The sequence below is a fragment of the Stomoxys calcitrans genome, chromosome 1, assembly GCF_963082655.1.
Source record: "Stomoxys calcitrans chromosome 1, idStoCalc2.1, whole genome shotgun sequence".
Lineage (NCBI taxonomy): Eukaryota > Metazoa > Arthropoda > Insecta > Diptera > Muscidae > Stomoxys > Stomoxys calcitrans.
Genome location: NC_081552.1, coordinates 205,678,401 through 205,701,144, shown reverse-complemented (window position 1 = coordinate 205,701,144; position 22,744 = coordinate 205,678,401). Strand labels below are relative to the sequence as shown.

The 22,744-nt window shown below is 40.7% G+C and overlaps 1 protein-coding gene across 3 annotated transcripts in view; it reads right to left on the bottom strand.

The window, feature by feature from the left end:
- The window catches only part of LOC106090941 (proton-coupled amino acid transporter-like protein CG1139), a 164,565-nt gene that overhangs the window by 86,081 nt on the left and 55,740 nt on the right, over window positions 1-22,744 (bottom strand). The window contains exon 1 of one of the 3 annotated variants that reach the window (XM_013257307.2): window positions 18,050-18,758. The exons of the other annotated variants lie outside the window; for them this stretch is intronic. Coding sequence (XP_013112761.2) covers window positions 18,050-18,103 — 54 coding nt within the window. The 5' untranslated portion in view covers window positions 18,104-18,758. Of the gene's footprint in view, window positions 1-18,049; window positions 18,759-22,744 lie in introns of those variants that run through there. 3 annotated transcript variants of the gene reach the window in all.

Below are 22,744 nucleotides of genomic sequence, written 5' to 3'. Positions count from 1 at the left end.
AATATTGTGTTCTACAATATTGAACAATGACTTCTACTTATAAGACCTCGCAATTTCCGTGTCGAATTCGGTCCAAATCGGACCATATTTCGATAAAGCTGCTATGGGGGCATAAATTATGCATTTTCCACCAGACTATGACGAAAGGTGGTTTACATGTATACCCGAGGTGGTGGGTATCCAAAGTTCGAACCCGGCCTTTTTACTTATTTTTCTAAGATACTGAGTGAATCACATACCAAATATCATTAGTATAGGATGGAGAATTCTAGCTTCGTCACTCCGTTTGTGACACCTTCAAATAATGATTTAAGACCCTGTAAACTTAACAAATTATTGATTGTCATGACATTTTGTATCGATCATGCCATGTCTCTCTCTCGGCCCAGCCGTCGCACTATGGGCGGAAATGGCCAAAATTAGAAATTTTTGATGTTTCTCATATACAAAGTTAGCTTTTGAAATTGCATTAAGCCCATATTGAGGTCTCCTATTCCAAAATATAAACGATATATTAAAGGTATGTTTGGTTTATGCCTGTCCCAGGCTTTACATAAAAACCCCAATATATTTATACTAGCCCACGGTCCGCTGTACTGTCTTTTATAAAACACAGAACAAAATGTTCCCTACATAGAATCTTAAATTCTAGGTCTCATGGTTGCTGAAATTTTGAATGCTGTGTTTTGGTATGACTTCCAACAACTGTGCCGGTGTACGGTCCAAATCGGTCAAGAACCTGATATAAACCGATCTCCCGATTTGACTTCTTAAGCCTTTACAAGCCTGCACGAAAGCTGGACATTGAAATGCTGCAAACACAACAGATGGAAACGGCATACTGCACTCGACTGACCCAACTGCTTCATGAAAGCACTCCTTGTCCCGATGATTAAAGGCGCAGTGGCAAGCAATTGCCCACTCAATGGAAAATGCCGAGTACGGATTTCGCAGCATTTTTCATGGAGTAGGCAATTGTTTGCCACTACGCCGTTATATCAACGGGACAAGGAGTGCTTGTCCCGATGATATGACGCTGTTGTGTTTGCAGCATTTCAATGTCCAGCTTTCCTTAAGAAACCCATGGTACGGCCAAGTGTGTCGAGATGCTACTGAAGCCAAGAAAGCGGCATACAGAGCAACCCTGCAATCAGTAGCAACGCTCCAGATGAAGGAGACGCATTGGGTAAAAGGCAGAGAGGATAAACGCCCATTCCGCAGAAAGAAGAAGGAAATGGAGAGATGTGAGTGTGAGCGAATTGAGATGTACACGAGTCAGAATGAAGTCCGGAAATTCAACCAAGAAATCAAACATCAAACCGAAGGAATTGGTGCAGGCACATCCTCTTGCAGAGACACAGAAAGAACATTTTACCCCACTGCTAGTGTCCGACGATGGCGGCAACGAGGATACCGCAGAACCAAACCCTGACGATTGTATAAAATGTTATACCTAGTCAGAATGAGGTGCAAGTAGCAGTGACCCAACTGAAGAACAACAAGACAGCAGGAGCCGACGGGTTACCTGCTGAACTTTTTATGACCGTAGGCGACACGCTGATAATGCAACAGCTTGTCTGCTCTATCTGGCTAGAAGAAAGCATACCCGCTGATGGCAACCTCAGCATAATATGTCCCATACACAAGAAAGGAGACAAGACAGAATGTGCCAACTACAGAGGAATAAGTCACCTGCGATCTCTCATCGTATACAAGATACTCTCGAGAGAACCGTGTTAATTATGAAACCTAAAGTCAATGGGATAATTGGGCCCTATCAATGCGGCTGTAGATCTGGTAAATCCACCCTAAACCAGATATTTACACTGCACCAAATCCTGGAAAAGACCCGAGAAGGACAAATCAATACCTACAATTTCTTTGCTGACTACAGCCCTCTAAGTTCAAAGGCATTTCAATCCATGTCTGAGTGTGGTATCCCTGCTAAATTAATAAGACTCTGCAGGATGAAACTTGCTGATACATGTTCCTCAGCAAGAATAGGAAAGAACCTTTCCGGACCATTCAATACCAAACGAGGTTTCAGACAAGGAGACAATTTATCGTGTGATCTCTTTAATATCCTGTTGGAGAAGATTATAAGGGATACAGATGTAAATACATATGGCACACTAATCACAAGACAGCACATGCTACTCGCCTATGCCGACGACATCGACATCATAGGTCGGTCGCCGAAAGTAGTAACTGCAGCCTTTGAAAGAATCGAAAGAGAGTCAGTGAAAATGGGTCTGGCAGTAAATGGAGAGAAGACGAAATGCTTGGTTTCAACTCCCAACACGCCATATACAACCGATTATATAAAGAGATAGGAATTGACATAAATGGGACATAAGTTCCATCAGTATGGGAAGTGTAAAGGTAAAGGTATGTCACCCAACAAATGTATATAAAAAGTTACTGAAAGAGGAGGCATTAACACCAACAATATTAAAAGTCTAGCTCCCGAGTTCATATACCTCTTCGAAATAGAGATAGTTTTTAATTAATGAACAAAATAATGCAAATCATGGTGACATTTGACATCCTTTCAAAACAAAATGGAAAAATTATATTAAATGTTTGTGACCGAATTGTATGCCCTCATTGATTCTCTATTGATTAAATGCAAACTTTCAAAAATCCATTAATAAATGTGGATTTTAGAGCAAAAATACAAAATGGGACATATATGTCCCATTCGTCCTCAAAGGGTTAAAAGGACTCACTTCCCATTTACACAGCAATTACCCTTAGCATGTACCTAACATTCGGCCTCTTTCCATAAAGAAAACACTACTCTTAATTGTTTCTCATCTCAAATGTCAATTTTGTTGTATTGCGCAGATAAGTCACACGAATTCTCACTCCATCCATTGAATTCTTACGCGACACAAGCAACAACAGTGGGCTGAATGTCCACAACAATTTGCTGACACAGTAGGTAGTAAAATTGAAAACAAAAATTTCAATTCGTATTCCGAGACCAAGCAAGAGCGAACTCAATACAACAATTTAGTCAGTCAGTCACATGAGAAGTTATTGGGTCTACTACACCACTTGGTGGATAAGTTTTTCTCTGCTCATGCCAAACTGAATGTAAATTATTTCTCGATTTTTACCGACAGTGCGTGTGTATGGGTAAGCGTGGCCGCTATGGGCGAGTGTGAGTAGTAGTGTGTCGTCTGCAGCTGTATGTAGGGTGCTGTATTCCTCTGCAGCTTTAATGGCATCGCATTATTTGCACGAATGGAAAATTCCATCCGTAAATGCGGGACTAAAAATGAATCAACAGTTGTATGGTTATATTGAGTGTGCGAGTATGTGTGGCGTGCCACTACAATAGGGTATAGTAAACTGGTTACACATTTGAAACGGAACAGCTGCACACTTATGGAGGAACTCGCTTGACTGAGCAAGTGAAGTTGCCCATAATACCAGCTGAGTTAAAAATTATGAAATTTATGCTAAGGGAGTTGAAACCTTTGTAAACTTTTACGGCCGTATTCACAAAACTTAATAAAGCCCTAAAATAGCCAGACAGTAAGTCTAAACCTATTTCAAATCTACATAAAGAATTGTGAATATCGGTGTTACTATTTTCAGAGGGGAATTTTGCTTAAAATGAATGGAATATTTGGGATTTCTTGATTTATAAAATTACTTATAAAGGGTGATTTTTTAGCTGTTGTCTTTTTGGCAACACTTTATCCCTTATCCCCAAGGCGGGATAAGAATAAACCACAGTACGACGAAGGATTATAGGCCTATTAGTCTGTCATCGTTTTTGCTGAAAACACTGGAAAGACTGATTGATCTGAAGCTGAGAGGGGGACTGACGCCGGAGAACTTCAGTGGGGCACAACACGCATACCTCAAAGGCAGGCCGGTGGAGACGGCGATGTGGTACAGAAGGTCGAGATGTCTCTCCCGACAGAAGGATTACACTTTGGCAGTCTTCGTGGATATTGAGGGGGCTTTCAATAAGGTGGAGATTGGGGCGATTGGTCGCCGTAATGGAACGCACGGGAGTTCACCCATTAATCTCTCAATGGACCAATAATAAGCTTTATGGCAGGATTATTAATATTGGGTTGCCCAAAAAGTAATTGCGGATTTTTTAAAAGAAAGTAAATGCATTTTTAATAAAACTAAGAATGAACTTTAATCAAATATACGTTTTTTACACTTTTTTTCTAAAGCAAGCTAAAAGTAACAGCTGATAAATGACAGAAGAAAGAATGCAATTACAGAGTCACAAGCTGTGAAAAAATTTGTCAACGCCGACTATATGAAAAATCCGCAATTTCTTTTTGGGCAAGCCAATACAAACCTGGGAGATTTTGTGGTCAGAAGGCGATTGACCAGAGGAACGCTCCAAGGATGGGTGTTCTCACCGATACCGTGGAACCTCGTGATTAATGAAATCCTGATGTATCTCGGTGGAACGGCACGAGGATTATCGCTTATGCGGACGATGGGCTACCTGAAATGGATTGAGGACCAACCCAAGGAAGACGGAGCTGATGCTCTTCACGCATAGTTTAAAGATACCGGAGTTCAAATTCCCGGCCTTGGACGGGGTCACCCTGCGGCTGTCGAAGGAGGCAAAGTTCTTAGGCATAGTCCTCGATTTGAGACTGTCCTGGAAGAGAAATACCGAGGAAAGAAGGCGAAAGATACTGTGAGCTTTTTACTCCTACAGGAGGATGCTCGGTAGGAAGTGGAGGGTGACTCCCAAGATGATTTATTGGATGTATGCGGCCATCGTGAGACCAATACTGGCCTATGGAGCACTGGTATGATGGGACGCCGTAGGGAAAACGACGCGTGCCATACAGTTGGAGAAGGTCCAGAGACTGGCCTGCGTCGAGATCGCAAGGGCGCTGAGATCCGCAAGGCCGGCCTGGAAGCGATGCTGGATATGCAGCCCATTGGGGCCTAAATTTGGAACTAAGCCGACAGGGTGGCGCTTAGGCTGAGAGAGCTCGGCATGCTGAAGGAGGATGGTTGCGGTTACAGTTCGATTCTGGGTGTTATGGATACGGAGGATAGACTGAGGAGGATCTCCGACTACATGGCACCAGTGCCGAATGGAGTAAGGGCATTCGCGATTCGTTTTCCTGAGGGGAACGAATGGAGGGCGGTTTGTGCACTTGAGGAGGATGAGACCTCGATCTTCACAGATGGCTCCAAGATGGAGTCAGCGACTGGATTGGGAGTCTACTCTGATGCACTCAATATCGGTATGTCTCTGAGACTGCCGGACGAGTATACGAACTTTCAGGCAGAGGTCTGTGCCATTGCAGTGAGCCGCAAGAGAAATTCTGGCAAGGGGCTTAACGCCCTCGAAACTCAGAATTTATGCGCGGCGCTCAAGACCTTGGGGTCGAATTTGGTGAGGTCGTGATGCGTGGCGGACTGTTTGGAATCCTTGGATAGGCTCCGGGCCCGCGATGTGACACTGACATGGGTTCCTGGGCATGAGGGGATTCCAGGAAATGAGAAGGCGGACGAGTGCGCCAGGAGGGGTTCGTCTGCGCCAGGCGGACAATCATAGGTCTTGCCTACGTGCCATTTGTCGAGCTACTGAACACAGCAGAGGGGATGGCCAGGGCGGCGTCGGTGGCGAGGTAGGACACGGTAGATGGTTGCCGGACTGCGAAAGCGCTATGGCCGGTCATCGACCGGAGGAGGACGAGAAAGTTGCTGGCGTTCGATAAAAAGTCGATCAGTACTTTAACAGGGATCATAACAGGACACCGTGCCATAGGCCGCATGGCGGCGCACAATGACTTCTGTAGGATTTGCCTCGATGAGGATGAGGAGGAGGAGGAGACTATTGAGCACTTCCAGTGTTCCGACCCGGGTCTGCAGAGACGTAGGCTCTCCTTTCTAGAGGAGGGAAGGACGGTTGTTTACCTCAAGCTCGAGTTTATCCACTCCTTCCGTCTTTTCCTTTTAGTCGTGTACAACCTTTAGTACGAGGTCTCACATTTTGGGCCAAACTGGCCTCCGAGTAAACTCACCTTTGGTGGGCGACCCATTCAACCTAACCTAACCTAACCTTGGCAACACGGGTTTAAACAGCTCACGCATGTTTCTGTTCTGTTTCACTGTCAAACATCTTCAGTTTGGTCTATAATTTAACCATTAATCGTCTTACAAACGAACAACGCTTGCAAAATATTGAATTTTATTATCAAAATGCGTGCTCTGTTAAGAAAGTTCTTAGCGCGCTTCTTCCATTTTATAGACGAAGCTCAATTTTGGCTCAAGGGGTACTTCAATAAGCCGATTTTGGAGTGAAGATCAGCCAGAAGCATTGTTGGAGCTACCCATGCATCCAGAAAAAGCCATAGTTTAGTGCGGTTTATGGGCTGGTGGCATCATTGGACCGTACTTCTTCAAAGATTATGTGAATCGTAATGTTGGAAAGAATATGCCAAAATTGGACTAAGCGGATGGAAGCATTGCTGGAGCTACCCATGCATCCCGAAAAAGCCATAGTTTAGTGCCGTTTATGGGCTGGTGGCATCATTGGACCGTACTTCTTCAAAGATTATGCGAATCGTAATGTTGGAAAGAATATGCCATAATTGGACTAAGCGGATGGACGACCATTTGAGGTGCAGTCACGGTCAACATTTGGATGAAACAATTTTCAAACATCAAATTATATGGACCGTACTATGGATTCAAATAAAGATTTCATGCCTTTTTTTTAATTTTATGTTTTTTTTTTTGAAAAACTTTCCTGTAGCCCTAAAAAAAATCACCCTTGATTACAAATGACACATCGCTGCTCATGGGTTAAGGGCCATGGAAACCGGAGAGCCACACCTGAGTAAGAATCCTGGCGAGAACATAATCCTCGCATTGAGTGTCAAATTCATTATTCTCTCATTTGTTAAGTATTTTTTGCATGACAAAGCCTTTCTAAAAAAAGAAGCACTTCAAATTCGGCTCTAAAAAAAAAGAGGCTAAATCGTGAATTGCACATCACACATGAATATGTGGTTAGTCTCCCGAAGTTGCTTTATGGAAAAATCATCATCGGCACGATTTAACTGTGAGGCTGGAACATTGAGGTCCGTCTGTGTGGTGTTCAATGCTTTAACGGGAAGCTTAGCTGCGAGCTACCGGGCGCATCCACGGATATTGGAATGCGCCATACGGTCCTTTGGACCGGAACAAGCTTTCTAACCTTCACCACATGAAAATGTGGCTAAAACAACAACAACAGCAACTAATCAAATGGAGTGTTGATAAGTTCTGGATTAATTGGTTATTGATTTTCATTTATCGCTTATCAGTTAACCTACCATCTCTACGCTAGCACTTATTAGATAGTATTGTATTTATGAATAATGAATCTCATAATTGAATGGATGATGAAATGAGTATCGAAAAACCAGAAGCTCTACTGACTGTTCTCGTAACTTGTTTGAATGCCATGAAAACAAAAACCAACCACGCGACTTTAAGTGTCGCAATGAAGTTCGATAATACTAATAAAGATTTAACACTGGAAAGACCACAAACCCATGGCCGCCGGTTGTACGTACCGGATTGACCCCGATTGAGTCCTTCATCGGCAAGGGCTACCGCCTTAGTGTACAACACACTGTTTCAACAACAACAACAACTAGAAAGACCAAACCGGTCAAAATTACAGGTCAAAGATATTTTTAATTTCAAAATTTTTTTAGTTTTTTTTTTTAATAACATAAATTTTTTATGTATTTTGTAGGTTTTAAAACAACAATTTTAATGTATATAAGTTGTCTACCAAAACATCGCATCTTTCATTTTGAAGAATAAAGCAAAAAATGTGTTAAAGAGTTTGGTCTTTCTAATGTTAAAGATCAAACAGCTACATCCTCCCGCAGAGACCAAAAAGGAAATCTGGTAATAGATAACTACAGGAAGTGTGCTGAATATATGAAGATACCACAAAACCATTCACTGATGACTGTATGCATTGAAAATCTCTCAGCCAGAATGAGGTCAGTGTAGCAGTAACTGAAGATCAACAAGGCAGCAGTAGTCGATGAGTTGCCAGCTGAATTAGTTAAGACCGAGGTAACACACTGATCAAGCGTATGCAACAGCTCAATTGGGCAATCGGGCTAGAAGAGAGCATACCTAAAGATTGGAACTAGAGGTGGAGAACTATCGATAGCACTATTGGCAATATCGATGGTTGGACGTTATCGCTACCATGGATAGTTTGGTTTTCACATCATCAAGTTTTTTTTCACGTAACTAACACGCAGTAGATGTCCCCTATATGTGCAGAGCATTTCGTTGGCAACTAGGAAAGTTAAGGGTTGGAGAGGGGAAGAGGGAGTAGTGTTTATTTATATTCGTTTTAAATTTCTGAACGTCAATGTCGGTGGGAACGAATGGTTCGGGCGAAAAATGAATTTTTTCGGTAATGCATGGTTCGGTCGACTGGCCAATCAATTACAAACGGATGTAAGTTCCTGGTAAGTCCTGTATTTCTGGTGAACATCCTAACGTCAGGGATAAGAAGACGAATATCCCCGAAACACACGTCATGAAAATAACGATACAGCAATACAACTCTACCCACATTCCGACAATGTTCAAGAGACGCAGTAGAGTTGGATACTCGACTGTCCCCAATCAATACCATCGCTATCCATTGAACCCGTTCAAGTAGCTCCTAGGAGGATTTTGGATCTTCTACCCATTTATGAGAGTAATATTCCATCCTCGGCCTGATGTAGGTACTATAGATATTGACAAGATCAAAAGAGGTGAAATATTTCTTGCACCGCTTAAGAAAGCCCAAACACTTGAATGCTACTTTCGACACTTCAAATATGTGTTTTGACCAACGGACATCACATTGCATCTTCATGCACAGAACATCAAGAGCATCTGACTGTTCAATGTCTATACCATCGATGGATATCGATGACTATAGTGGGTCAGTGAATCGCTTGTGAAACAGCACAGCGCCTTCTGTGTGTTTAAGTCTACTCTGTTCATTCTACCCCACTCGAAAATGGCCTACATATCCCGGAAGAGCGTCTCATCCATAATGCGCCTCCTGTCTACAATTTCTTGAGGACTGGGTCTATGGTCGAATGAATGACACAGACTACTGTCATCGGCAAATGAGTAGACTGGATTCGAAGTCAATGAATATAAGAAAAAGGGAAGAGCAAAGGACAGAGCCTTGTGGCACTCATGCGGTCAATGTATACTCATGGGATGAGAATCCATCTACAACAACTCGTATAGTGCGATCTCTGAGAAATCTCGATAAAAATAGAAAGAAGTTAATACCGACTTCAAAAGCGACAAGCTTTGATAAAAGTGCATCGAGCCAGACCCTATCAAATGCCTTGGAGATATCCAGAGCCGCAACCTTACTCTCACCAAACTGGTGGATTAAGCGACTCCATCGTTCCGACCAAAATGCTATTAGGTCTTCCGTAGAGCGATTTCTGCTGAACCCATACTGTATATCGCTTAGAAGGCCATTGGACTCTAAGTATCTGACAAGATGATGGTTAATCATACTCTCCATAACCTTGAAGAGCGCGGTGCAAATCGCAATTGGCCGGTAATTTGCAGGGTCGGTTGCCCTTCTTGGGGATAGACTGAACGTTCGCAAATTTCCATCGTGCCGAGAAAACTCCCGCACGGCAAGCAAGGTTGAAAAGGTTGCGTAGTGGACGAACAAGCGTCGAAGTACACTTACAAAGGACAAGTGTTGATATACCCTCCGGACCCGGGGATTTATTAACGTCGAGATCCGCGCTTGAAAAGTAAAATCTCACAAGTATGGAAATACTTTTAAAGGTCAGAAGGGAGTACAAACCCAGCGGAAACACCGACATCATTTTCTCGATGATGAAATAGCTCAATCAGCATTACTATACAGTAGAGATGGTGAACTATCGATAGCACTATTGGCATTATCGATAGAGTCTAAGACACTATCGATTGTGCCCATCGATACTACCGTCGATAGTTTGGTTTTCCTGTTAAAAAAATTTTTTTGTGAAAAAGTTGATTAAAAAGTTATGCAAAGAAAAAAAGAGCTATATAGAGAAATGGATCGCTTTCTTCAAAAAGGTATAATGTTTACTTTTAAAGTAGTTATGAAGTATTTTGACTATGTGTTGAATTTAAGGTAAACATAGGAACTCCAGAGCGCTGAAAGGCAGGCATGCGATTGCAGCAGCACGGAATGATTGCCGACCGAGAGGCGAATACAAAAAAAAAGAAAAGTAAAATCCCGCTTGTATGGAAATACTTTAAAAGTTCAGAAAGTAGTGCAAAACCAGCGGAAATACTTCAAACTTGCACGATCACTCGAAAAGATATCACTCTGGAAATGCATGTCCCAGATTCCAAAACTTCAGCTTTTTCGGTGTATACATACAACATCGCATCGACAAGCAGCAGTTGTGGATCGTCGATGCACTCTGTAGCTTCTTACTTTAAAAGATGCATTTTGTATGACACAAACTCAAAGCGAAGGAATGACATGGACAAGGCTTTGACGGAAATTATTGCCAAGGATGTGCTGCCTTATAACATATTTGAAAACGAAGGTTTTGTAAACTACTGTCAGGTACTGGATCCCCGATATAAGCCCCCAAGCAAAACACACCTAGGAGATGTGCTGATGCTTAATATGTTCAAGGAAACTTCAGCTAAATAAATAATAATGTTAGAAGATGTATTTCCGATGTGTCTGTCACATGTGATTTGTAGACATCGAGTGGCAACCATAGCTTTTTGACCGTGACATGCCATTTCATGTATGAAAGAAAACTATTCAATACAACTAACCGCTCGACTCAAAATATTGCAGACACTTTGAAAGACATTTTAAACCTTTGGAATGTGCTCAACAAAACCGTGTCTATTGTTACGGATAATGCCAGCTCAGGGCTGAAAGCGTGCGAAATATTAAAAATTCGAAATCTTTCATGCTTTGCTCACACGTTGCATCTTGTGGTTCAAGATGGTTTGCAAATCGACAACGACGATTTAGTAAAAGCCTTGGTTACAAATGGTAAGACCATAGTCAGATTTTTCAAGCAAAGCTCCATAGCGGGCGAAAAATTTTAAATGGCTCAAGAAGACTTCTCTTAAACATTGCTACAAGTAATGCCAATAAGGTGGAACAGTTTCTACCTACTGATCCAGCGAATATTAGCAACAAATGATGCCAACGTTACAGTTATGGCATCGTTACCGCTACCCTTTACGGCTAAAGAAATCAATATCTTAAAAGATATAGAAAAACCAGTAAGGAAGGGCAAAAGTCGGGTGGTGCCGCCTGAATAATACCCTACACCTAGGCTACAAGTATAATGTTGGAGCTATATCCAATTCTGACCCAATTTTGATAGACCTCGGCGGATGTTTTCAGCTGAGTTATTAAACAATCCGTATCAAATTTCGAGCAAACATGTTCAAACTATAACAACTACGGTTGACAAATGCCAACATTAATGCAAATTCACAAAATCTGACGAACATATGTATGAGAGCTATATCTAAATCTGAACCGATTTCAAGCAATTGTATTGGTCGTTTACTCTCAAAATCACATTTCAAAGCTACCACTTGGGGTAGCAGATTTTTAAAAATCTGCAGGTTCTTCCTGTGATTATCCCAATTTGAAGGCCTGCTGCCAAGTGCAGGCGAAATACGCTGCAGAAAAAGACTTGCCATCACTTTATTTACGGCGTTTAGCAATGTAATCCCCCTCCAGTTTTTACACTGGGTGAGTTCACCATTCATTGTGATTGTAACCATGATCCCTTTCTTCCATTCCCAGGAGACAGCATTCGTATCCCAGGCCTCTCTATTATTATTGGGAAAATCACTTGAGCTATGGGGTGTGCCTCATACCGCAACAGTTCAGCAGGTGTTTTTTCAGGGCCGGCTGATTTGTTGTTTTTGAGTGAGACCAGAACGGCTTCAATTTCTTCTGCGTGGGTTTTTTTGCATCCTCGATTGCTGGTCCCTCGTCGCTCTTATTGCTGTTCGAGTGTTGTTAATTCCGATGCGTTCTCATCTTTTATTACTTATGGTACCCCATTTTGGAATCAAACAACAAGGGGGACGCCCCATCCCAAAACCCACCCGAACGGACATGTTAACCGATTGGGACAATATGGGTGTCAAATGAAAGGTATTTAAAAGTAGAGTACGAGCTTGGTATAAAAATTTCATCCTAAGTGTTCGTAGGGGTTCCCTACCCCCATAAAACCCCCCAACAGCACACTTTCGCCGCTTTGGCAATATCGGTATCAAATGAAAGATATTTAATAGTAGTGTAAGAATGTGATGCAAAAATTTATTCCTTGGTGTCTGAGGGGCCTCCCCACCCCACAAAATCGCTCAATAGGCCATATTAACCGATTGGGACAATATGGGTATCAAATGAAAGGTGTTTGGAAGTTGAGTATACATCTTTTATAAGAATTTGGTCCAACCCAAAAGTGGGTATCAAATGAAAGTTATTTGGGAGTTGACCGGACTGGACCAACCTTCAATAGGTCGTTTACTTCGATCGGGATAATAAGGAAATTAAAAGAAAGGTCTACGACAGTAGAGTTCGAATCTACTGTTGATATAAGGATCCAAGTATTTGGTCACGTCTTGCCTTTCAGCAGGACATGTTTTAGATCGCGACAATATAGGACTCAAATAAATTGTCTTTTGGCTCTTACGTCGAGGGAGATCGACCCTCTCCTCCCATTATAAACAACACCAAACTGTCATGTGGGATGATTGAGAATAGAAAGGACATGTCAGAGGGCATTGCCCTCCTCCCGTCCTACCCAAAACAAACAGGAATTAAAAATAATATATGAAGGCCGATCAGGATAGAATATGACAGCAATAAAAGGTCTTCGGTAGTGGAGTAAACTTTTTGCCTTCAAATTGGGTGAGGAAGGAACAGGTAGGTTTTCGGCCAGGTTGCTCCTGTGCCGACCACATTAACTCCCTGCGTATAATCATTGAATAGTTTCGAGAACTTCAATGTGGAGCACGCTATTGAGAAAGGGCATACCTGAAAAAATCGTGACACTATTAGGGAACTGTATAGGAATGTTGGAGTATCAATCCGTTTCAATGGAAAAGAGAGCCAACCTTTCGGGATCGACAAAGGAGTGAAGTTTGGTTACATCCTATCCTCGAAGCTATTATAACCTCCACCATAGGCCCCATAAAGTAAATATATTCTTGAACGTCTTGACATTTTAAGTCTATCTAGCCATGTCCGTCCGTCTGTCTCTCGAAATCACGCTAACTTTCGAAAGAGTATAGCTAGGCGCTTGAAAATTTGCACAAATACTTCTTATTAGTGTAGATCGGTTGGGATTGTATATGGGCCAAATCTATCCATGTTTTGATATAGCTGCCATAAAAAACAATTTTGGGTCTTGACTTCTTCAGCCTCTAGAGGGCTCAATTTTTGTCAGATTTGGCTGAAATTTTGCACGTGGTGTTTTGGTATTACTTCCAACAACCGATCTTCCGATTTGACTTCTTGGCGCAATTCCTATCCGATTTGGCTAAAATGATAGGAATTTCGCCCTATAGGGGCTCAAAAATTACAATCGAAAGATCGGTTAATAAGGTAACTGTATCAAATTACGAATCGATTTAGACCATACTTGGCACAGTTGTTGGAAGTCAACACAAAACATTTCATGCAAAATTCCAGCCACATTGAATAATAATTGGGCTCTCTAGAGGCTCAAGAAATCAAAATCCAGGATCGGTTTATATGGCAGCTATATCAGTTTATGAACAGATTTAAACTATACTTTGCACATGCACAGTTATTAAAAGTCATAACAAGACATTTCTGGCAAAATCTTAGCCAAATGGGATAAGAATTGTTTCATGCTTCCATTTTAGGACGTTTTTTTTTGGCTGAATGGGTACGTAAATAAGCAGAATTGTTGATTTTGGAGAGAAGATCAGCCAGAAGCTTTGCAAGAACTACCAATGCATCCAGAAAAAGTCACAGTTAAGTGCGGTTTATGGGCTGGCGGCATCATTGGACCGTACTTCTTCAAAAATGATGCGAATCTTAACGTAACTGTTAATGGTGAGCGCTACCTTGAGATGATATACAACTCTTTTTTTTCCCAAAATGCAAGAGCTTGACTTGCATGACATGTGGTTTCAACAAGACGGTGCTACATGCCACACAGCATGCGTAACAATGGATTATTGAGAGGCGAGTTCGGTGAACATTTTATTTAACGTTCACTTTTAAACTATTTTTGTGGGGCTTTGTTAAAGCTCATGTCTACATAGACAAGCCCTCTTCAATTGACGCATTGGAAAACAACATTGAAGCATTTATTCGTGAGATACGGGCCGAAGTGTTGGAAAGAGTATGCCAAAATTGGATTAAGCGGATGGACCATTAGAGGCACAGTCATAGTCAACATTTGCCTCAAATAATCTTCAAACATTAAATTATTTGGACCGTACTGTTGATTCAAATAAAGATTTCATGCATTTTTCTGAATTTTATGTACCTTTTTTTAGAAAAACCTACCACCCTTTATTTAAAACGTATGTCTATGGCCCGGAAATCTAGGAAAATCTCCAGTGACCTCGTAAGCGTGGTGCTCATCGCCCAGCCAACATGACCTTTAATCCTGTTGTAATGTTCTTAAGTGGCACTTTTTCTCCATGGTCGTCCCGCAAACTACTGAGGCGAATGTCACTATTGGTCTTATCACGCTCTTGTGGAGCCAATGGATTCATATTCAAATCCCTAGATCAAGATACTGAACTTCCTTTTTATGTTCAGAGACCCATAGAAGAGGCATTTATTGTCCGATTTCCTTGATTTGGTACAGTTGATTTTGTTAAAATTTTTATCAAATATGATTCAGATTGGTCCACTAGCTGGACAGGGCCCGCTACTGTGCCTTCCTTCACTCTCTTATTTTATCTGAGCCCTATATTAACCCCATATATCAAATTCGTGCTCTAGTCTGAAATACCTTTCATTTGAGCCTAATATTGTCTTAATTGGTTTATATTTCCAATTGACGGGCTTTGGATATGGGGAGGCCGCTCCTGTTTTCGAGTTATTATAAATGCACTAAATTTCGCGGAGGCCAATTATAAGGAGCCTCATTTTTATAGCCAAGCCCGAACGGCGTGTGCCGCAGTGCGACACCTCTTTTGAGATAAGTTTTACATGGCGTATACCTCACAAATCTTACCAGCATTAGGAGGGGAAAGCCACCGCTGAAAATTTTTTCTGGTCTCGCCAGGATTCGAACCCAGGCGTTCAGCGTCATAAGCCTGATCGGCCTTCATTTATTTTTTTTAATTCCCTCTGCCACGTCTTTTCATTTGAATACAACATTTTCTCGATCGTCATACATGACAGTTTGGTGTTGTTTAAATTGGGGGGAGAGGGTCGGTCCCCCCAACGCTAAGACGCAAAAGACACTTTATTTCAGTCCTATGTTGAGACCTACATGTACGGCTGAACGGCAAAACGTGACCCAGATACTTGAATCCTTATATCAACATGAGATTCGATCTCTACTGTCAAAGACTTTTCGTTTAATTTCCCTATTTTCCCAATCGCACTATATGTCTTATTGAAGCGTATTAGGTGGATGGGCCGGTCCCAGACTCTGTTCCAAATGTGTAAATCAGATTCGTAGTCAACCCTCAAAGACCTTTCATTTTATACCCATTTTGTGACAAGTTTTTTGGGGTTGGGGAGGCCTTGTGGACACCTAGGATGGAATTCTTATAACATCAAACACCTTTCATGTGATACGCATATTGTTCCAATCGATAAATATGTTCTCTTGAGGGGTTTTTGGGGGCAGGGGGCGCCTCAGACACCAAGGAATAAATGTTTATATTAGCTTTTTACTATACTTTTCAATATCGGTCATTTGATATACATATTGTCCCAATCGGTAAGTGTGTCCTGCTGGGGATTTTGGGGGGTGGGGAGGCCCCTCAGGCACCAAGGAATACATTTTTAAGATTTGTACTCTACCTCTAAATACCTTTCATTTGATACCCATATTGGCCAAAGCGATAAAAGTGTCCTGTTGGGTGGTGTTTTTGGAGGTGGGGAACCCACCGACACTTAAGGTCACATTTGTATGCCAAGTTCGTACTCTACTCTTAAATACCTCTCATTCGATAACCATATTGCTCAAAACGGTGAAAGAGTCCTGATGGTGGGCTTTTTGGAGGTGGGGAACCCCCCAAACACTTTGGGCGAAATTTGTGCAACAAGTTCGTAGTCTACTCTTAAAAACCTTTCAGTTGATACCCATATTATCCCAGTCGGTAAACATGTCCGTTCGGGTGGGTTGTGAAAGGGGTGTCCCCCCCAGGTTAGTTCACCCCAAAATTTTATACCGATATTGTCCCAGTCGGTAAACATGTCCGTTCGGGTGGGTTTTGAAATGGGGTGTCCCCTCCAGGTTAGTTCACCCCAAAATTTTATACCTATTTCGTTTTTTTTTTTTTTTGGGGGGGGGGGGGGGAATGGATTACCATGAGGTGGCATACAAAATTTCGCTTAAATAGGTTAATGCATTTCCGAGATTTGGCGTTTTTTCGAAATTGGGATAAGGGGGAGGGTCCGCCCCCCTTCGGATATCAAAAAATATAGTACCCTATTTTCACCAGGGGCTCAACCTCTTCATGAAAATCAGTTCAGCCGTTTTTGTGTCTATACGCAACAGACACACCAACAAAGCATAACAATTTCATTTTTACATAAAAGAAGATAACTGCCACATATATCGTTCTTCGGCCCTTAAAAACGTTTATTACTCGATTTCGATGCAATTTGACTCTGAGTCTTGTGTTCGTCGTGCGTGCGGAGTATGGTTCTGATCGCACCATGTTCGAATATAGCTGTCATATATACCGATTTTGCTGAAATTTATTATGAAGAGTTGCATTAGACCCCTACACATGGTTCTCGAATATGATGTTGATCGGATCATTTTTGGATATAGCTGCCATCTATACCAATCTGCCAATTGACTGTCTTTTACCCACATAAGGCCCATTTATTAACCGATTTGGGAAAATATCAAGCGCCTAGCTTTACTCCTTTGAAAGTTAGCGTGCTTTCGACAGATGGTCGGACGAACAGACGAGCGGTCAAAGATAGATCGGTATAAAATGTCACGACGATCAAGAGTATGTATACTTTATTGGATCTTAGAGGAATATTTCAAGGTGTTACAAACGAAATGGCGAAATATTTAGTATGTCCCCATCATATAGTGGAGAGTATAATAATGTGGCTTGTCAAACAATTTTCACGAAATTTATGGCTCTCAACATTTCATAGAAATCGGATTAGGTTTAGATTCATCCCCCTTATTTATCATTGAGCTTGAGAAATTATTCGGACTGCACTCACGTATATTAGAGTGGTAACACATTTTTACTTGGCAAAACAAGTTGTTGCAGTGAATGTCAGAATGTGAACACCCTGTGGTCATTTTAGCACGTCTCGTTTATAAAAAAAAAAAAAATCAATTTTAATAGCATTTTCATAAACAAAATTTTTAGAACATATAAAAAGCGTTCATTTTATTTATTTTTTTTTTTTTACAAAATATTGGTGTGAATGTACGTATAAATAATTTGTTTTTAACAAATTAGTTTAGTATAGAATGGTAAATTAAATTCAATCGCTCATCTTCAAAAAAAAAAATATATATATAATCCCAAAACTAAACTATTGTTTAGTTATATGTATTGTATACAAAAAAAAGTAATTGGTTAGTTTTTGTATCGTTAGCAGCTAACATGCAAGGGTTGATTTTGCGTTTTTGTTTGGTAGTTATAACAACTGATTTAATTGTTTTGTTAAATGATTTCACAACAACTGTAATAATAGTCTCACTATTATTGGTCTTTCGATCCAATATCAAAACAAAATAATTTAAATCTATAAATAGACAAACTTAGGTGACTATCGTTTTTTTCGCAATCTCTTTTCAAAACTTACGGTGTATTCTGGGGGCGCCAAAGGCGTCCTGGAATTGCTGGTGTGAAAACTCATTTTGGGTAGAAGGTTGTTATCCAAAGGTAATCCTCAAATAAGTTCACCCAAAAGTATATGGTCCAAGGAAATCCTCACTAGTCTCTCAATTATTCCAATAGCAGTGCCTGATAGCCGATAAACACGTGCTTTTAGCCGAAGGCACTAAAAACAGCCTCAAACTGTATGGCACAGAGCCTCAACACTTCCAGAAACTTCCAAACGTTTGTTGTTTAGGTTTCAAAAATACTTTCACACAGTGCAGTGCAGTCACTTCAAAACAGTCCTTAATTAATACTTAATTTTCCACAAGCAACGGGGAAAACCATTAAATTGAAGTAAATCTTTTAAATAAAATTCTTTACTCAAAATACTAGGGTTTTCTTGGAAAAATTATAACTAAAAACTATTTCTTTGGTTAAATATTTTTTTTTTGTTTTACGAGAGTACTTTTCTTGTTCAATCACAGCTTTAATTACAAAAGATTTGAGATTAAAATTTGATTTTCAAGGAAAACGAATAGAATTCCAATTTGACGTTTGAAAATAACTGAACGAACACTTTGTTTATTTCTGTTTTATTTTTTTCTCTGTTTCATTTGGAAGAGAATATTCTATTCTCTGTTATCGAGTTGCGTTTACAGAAAAGAGACAACCGCACAGTTTGCAATGCAAAGCAAGAATGCTGGCATTGCCATTTCATTACACTGCCCTACCCGCTTTCAAATCAGCAAAATAAAGAGAGACTCAATGACGGGCAACAACAATGCCCATTAGGCATGAAATGTGAAATGGAGTTTTACATTACTGCTATAGTACAGACACACACACACACACACACACATATACAGTAACTCAAATAGTTTTAAAAACACAGTAAAGAGAAAAGTTGGCATAGCATTAGGGTGAATTTTCTACGGTGTACGGTACGGTACGGAAGGAAAGTCTGCACCCCTCTAATGACTTAGCAAGATTCAAACACACAACCACATGCCGTGTATAGAAATGTCGATAGTTATGTCTGTGTGTATGATCGGCTTTATCGATGTACAGTGGTTACTGTGGAGAGAGATAGCGCTCACATTTTTAAAATAAACCTCATTTTTATACCCAAAACCAAGGGCGGGGGGTATATTCAAATTGTCATTCCGTTTGCAACACATCGAAACATTCATTTCCGATCCTATAAAGTATATATATTCTTGATCGTCGTATAAATCTAAGACGATCTAGCCATGTCCGTCCGTCTGTCTGTTGAAATCATGCAAATTGCTAATTTTGCCCATTAAACATTCCACTAAAGAACAGGGGCAAACTTCTCACATATCAATGAGTGCAGTCCTATTCAAGTTTAAGCTCAATGATAAGGGGCCTCCAGTTTATAGCCGTGTCCAAACGGCGTGCCGCAGTGCGACACCTCTTTGGAGAGAAATTTTACATGGCATAGTACCTCACAATTGTTGCTAGCATTAAGAGAAAAAAATCCACCGTTGACAAGTCTTTTCTGATGGTCTCGCTAGGATTCGAACCCAGGCGTTCAGCGTCATAGACGGTGAAATCCTGCTACAGTCTTTCAAAATAGAAATATTGAGCTGCAAATTTGCACAAATTCCATTCATTCTTTTTTTTTTGGCTTGAAACAGGTTAAGTTCGAAGATATATCGGACTATATCTTGCTATAGCCCCCATATAGACCAATCCGCCGATTTAAGGTTTTAGGCCAATAAAAGCCTCAATTATTATCCGATTTTGCTGAACGTTGGAACAGTGAGTTCTGTAAGGCTACTCGTCGTCCTTCTTCACCCGAACGGTCCAGATTTGTATATAGCGGCCATGTAGATCATGTAGACCCATAGCTGCCATGGAGATCTCTGGATTTAAGGTCTGGGACCCATAAAATCCGCATTTATTGTCCGATTTCGCCGAAGTTAGGGACAGTGAGTTGTGTTAGGCCACTCGACATCATTCATCAATTTGGCCGCGATCGGTCCAGATTTGGATATAGCTGCCATATAGACCGATCTCTGGATTTAAGGTCTGGGGCCAATAAAATGCGCATTTATTATCCGATTTTGGCAAAATTTGAGACAGTGAATTGTGTTAGGTCCTTCGAATTTGGCCGAGATCGGTTCGAATTTGGATATAGCTGCTATATATACCGATCTCTCGATTTAAGGTTTCGGGCCCATTAAAGGTGCATTTATTATCCGATGTCGCCAAAATTTGGGACTGAGAGTTGTGTAAGGGACTTCAATATCTTTCTGCAATTTGGCCCAGATAGGTTAAGATTTGGATATAGCTACCATATAGACCGATCTCACGATTTAAGGTTTTGGGCTCATAACGGGCGCATTTATTGTCCGATTTCGCCGAAATTTGGGACAGTGAGTTGTGTAAGGCCCTTCGACATCTCTCTTCAATTTGGCTCAGATCGGTAGAGATTTGGATATAGCTGCCATATAGACTGATCTCTCGATTTAAGGTTTTGGGCCCATAACGGGCACATTTATTGTCCGATGTCGGCGAAATTTGGGACAGTGAGTTAAGTTAAGCCCCTCGACATGCTTCTGCAATATGGCACAGATCGGTCCAGATTTGGATACAGCTGACATATAGACCGATCTCTCGATTTAAGGTCTTGGGCCCATAAAAGGAGTATTTATTGTCCGATGTCGCCGACATTTGAGACAGTGAGTTGTGCTAGGCCCTTCGACATACTTCTTCAATTCGGCCCAGATCGGTCTAGATTTCGATATAGCTGCCATATAGACCGATCTCTCGATTTAAGGTTTTGGGCCCATAACGGGCGCATTTATTGTCCGATGTCGGCGAAATTTGGGACAGTGAGTTAGGTTAAGCCCCCCGACATGCTTCTGCAATATGGCACAGATCGGTTCAGATTTGGATATAGCTGCAATATAGACCGATCTGGCATTTATAATCTGATTTCACTGAAATTTGACACAGTCATCCTTATCGTATATGGTTCAGATCGGTTTATTTTTAGATATAGCTACTTAAAAGACCAATATTTTGTTATACACAATTGAACAGTGACTTGTACTTATAAGTATTTGGTGCAAATTGGAACATATTTCGAAATGAAAGGTATGCTTTTTAACCAGATTTTGACCAGAGGTGGTTTACATATATACCCGAGGTGGGTAACGCATTTTTACTTCTTATTTTTAGGCCTCAGGAACAAAACTTCTGATATGTCCAACGACAAAAATCATTAGAACAATAGACAAATTGCTGCCGGGTACAAGAAAACACAACAAAAATTTCTAAGGCACATAAATTCTTTGGTATTATTTCCACAATTAAGATATATTTAAATGTCGGAAAATAACTCCCATAAGTACTTTTTTGTTTTGTTTATTGCATAGGGAATACAGCAAAATTATTATACAAAACTAAAGTGGAGTTGTGAAAAAATGGTAAACTTTTTATATCATTGTATAACATCTAAATAAACACAAATAAAATGAGAAAGTGTTTGAATTACCAGGTGAGATCTGTTTGGCAAAACATTGAGTTTGAATTATGTAACAAGTTGAACTTGGAATCCTTTTCAATATGCATAGTCTATTTTAAAATTAAACAAGTAAAAGCGAGCTAAGTTAGGCCGGGCCGGATCTTATAAACCCTCCGCCATGGATCGCAACTGGCAAGTTTTTTGAATGACTATTTCAATATACATATGAGCTACATCAAGTTATTGACCGATATGAACCGTAGTTGTCATGGCTGCTAGAAGTCATAGAAAAATACCACCTCTAAAATTTCAGGCAAATCGAATAAAAATTGCGACCTCCAGTGGCTCAGAGTGTCAAATTGGGAGATCGATTTATATGGCAGCTACATCAACTATCAACCGATTTAGACCATACTTGGCACAGTTGTTGAAATTCATACCAAAACGACATGTATAAAATTTCAACCAAATTGCGCCTTCTAGAAGATCAAAAAGTCTTTACAGGAGATCAGTTTGTGTGGCGGCTATATCATCATCTGATTTAGATCATACGTAACTCAGTTGTTGGAAGTCATTTCTCAACGATACGTGCCAATTTTTAGGCAAATCCGATAAGAATTGCATCCTCGAGAAGGTCAAGAAATCTAATTAGGATATCGGTTTATATGGCGGCGATATCAGGTTATGAACTGATTTAGACCATACTTGGCACAGTTGTTGGAAGTCGTTCCTCAGCATTATGTGCAAAATTTCAACCAAATTGGACCAGGCGCTACGGTGGCCTCCAAGAGAAAAAGTGGCTTACAAAATTCTAGAAAAATTGGACCAAATATGTGGTTTTTAGAGCAACCAGTAAAAGTGTAATAAGTTCGGCCGCGACGAATCTTGGGAACCCCCCACCATGGTTTCTGCTAAAAATGTATACAAAATAAATTTAGTTGAAGGGCGCAATTTTATTCTGCATACGAAACTTCTGTCAAACCATCAAAACTTTAAACTTCTTCGAACAAAACAAGGATGGTCGAGAGACCGGTTTACCGGTTTATGGGAGCTATATCAGGTTACAGACTGATTTGGACCGTTTTTGACACAGCCAGATCGGACAAAAAATACGACTTGTAAGGATTTAAGAATTCAAATCGGGAGATCGGTTTATATGGGAGCTATATCAGGTTATAGACCGAT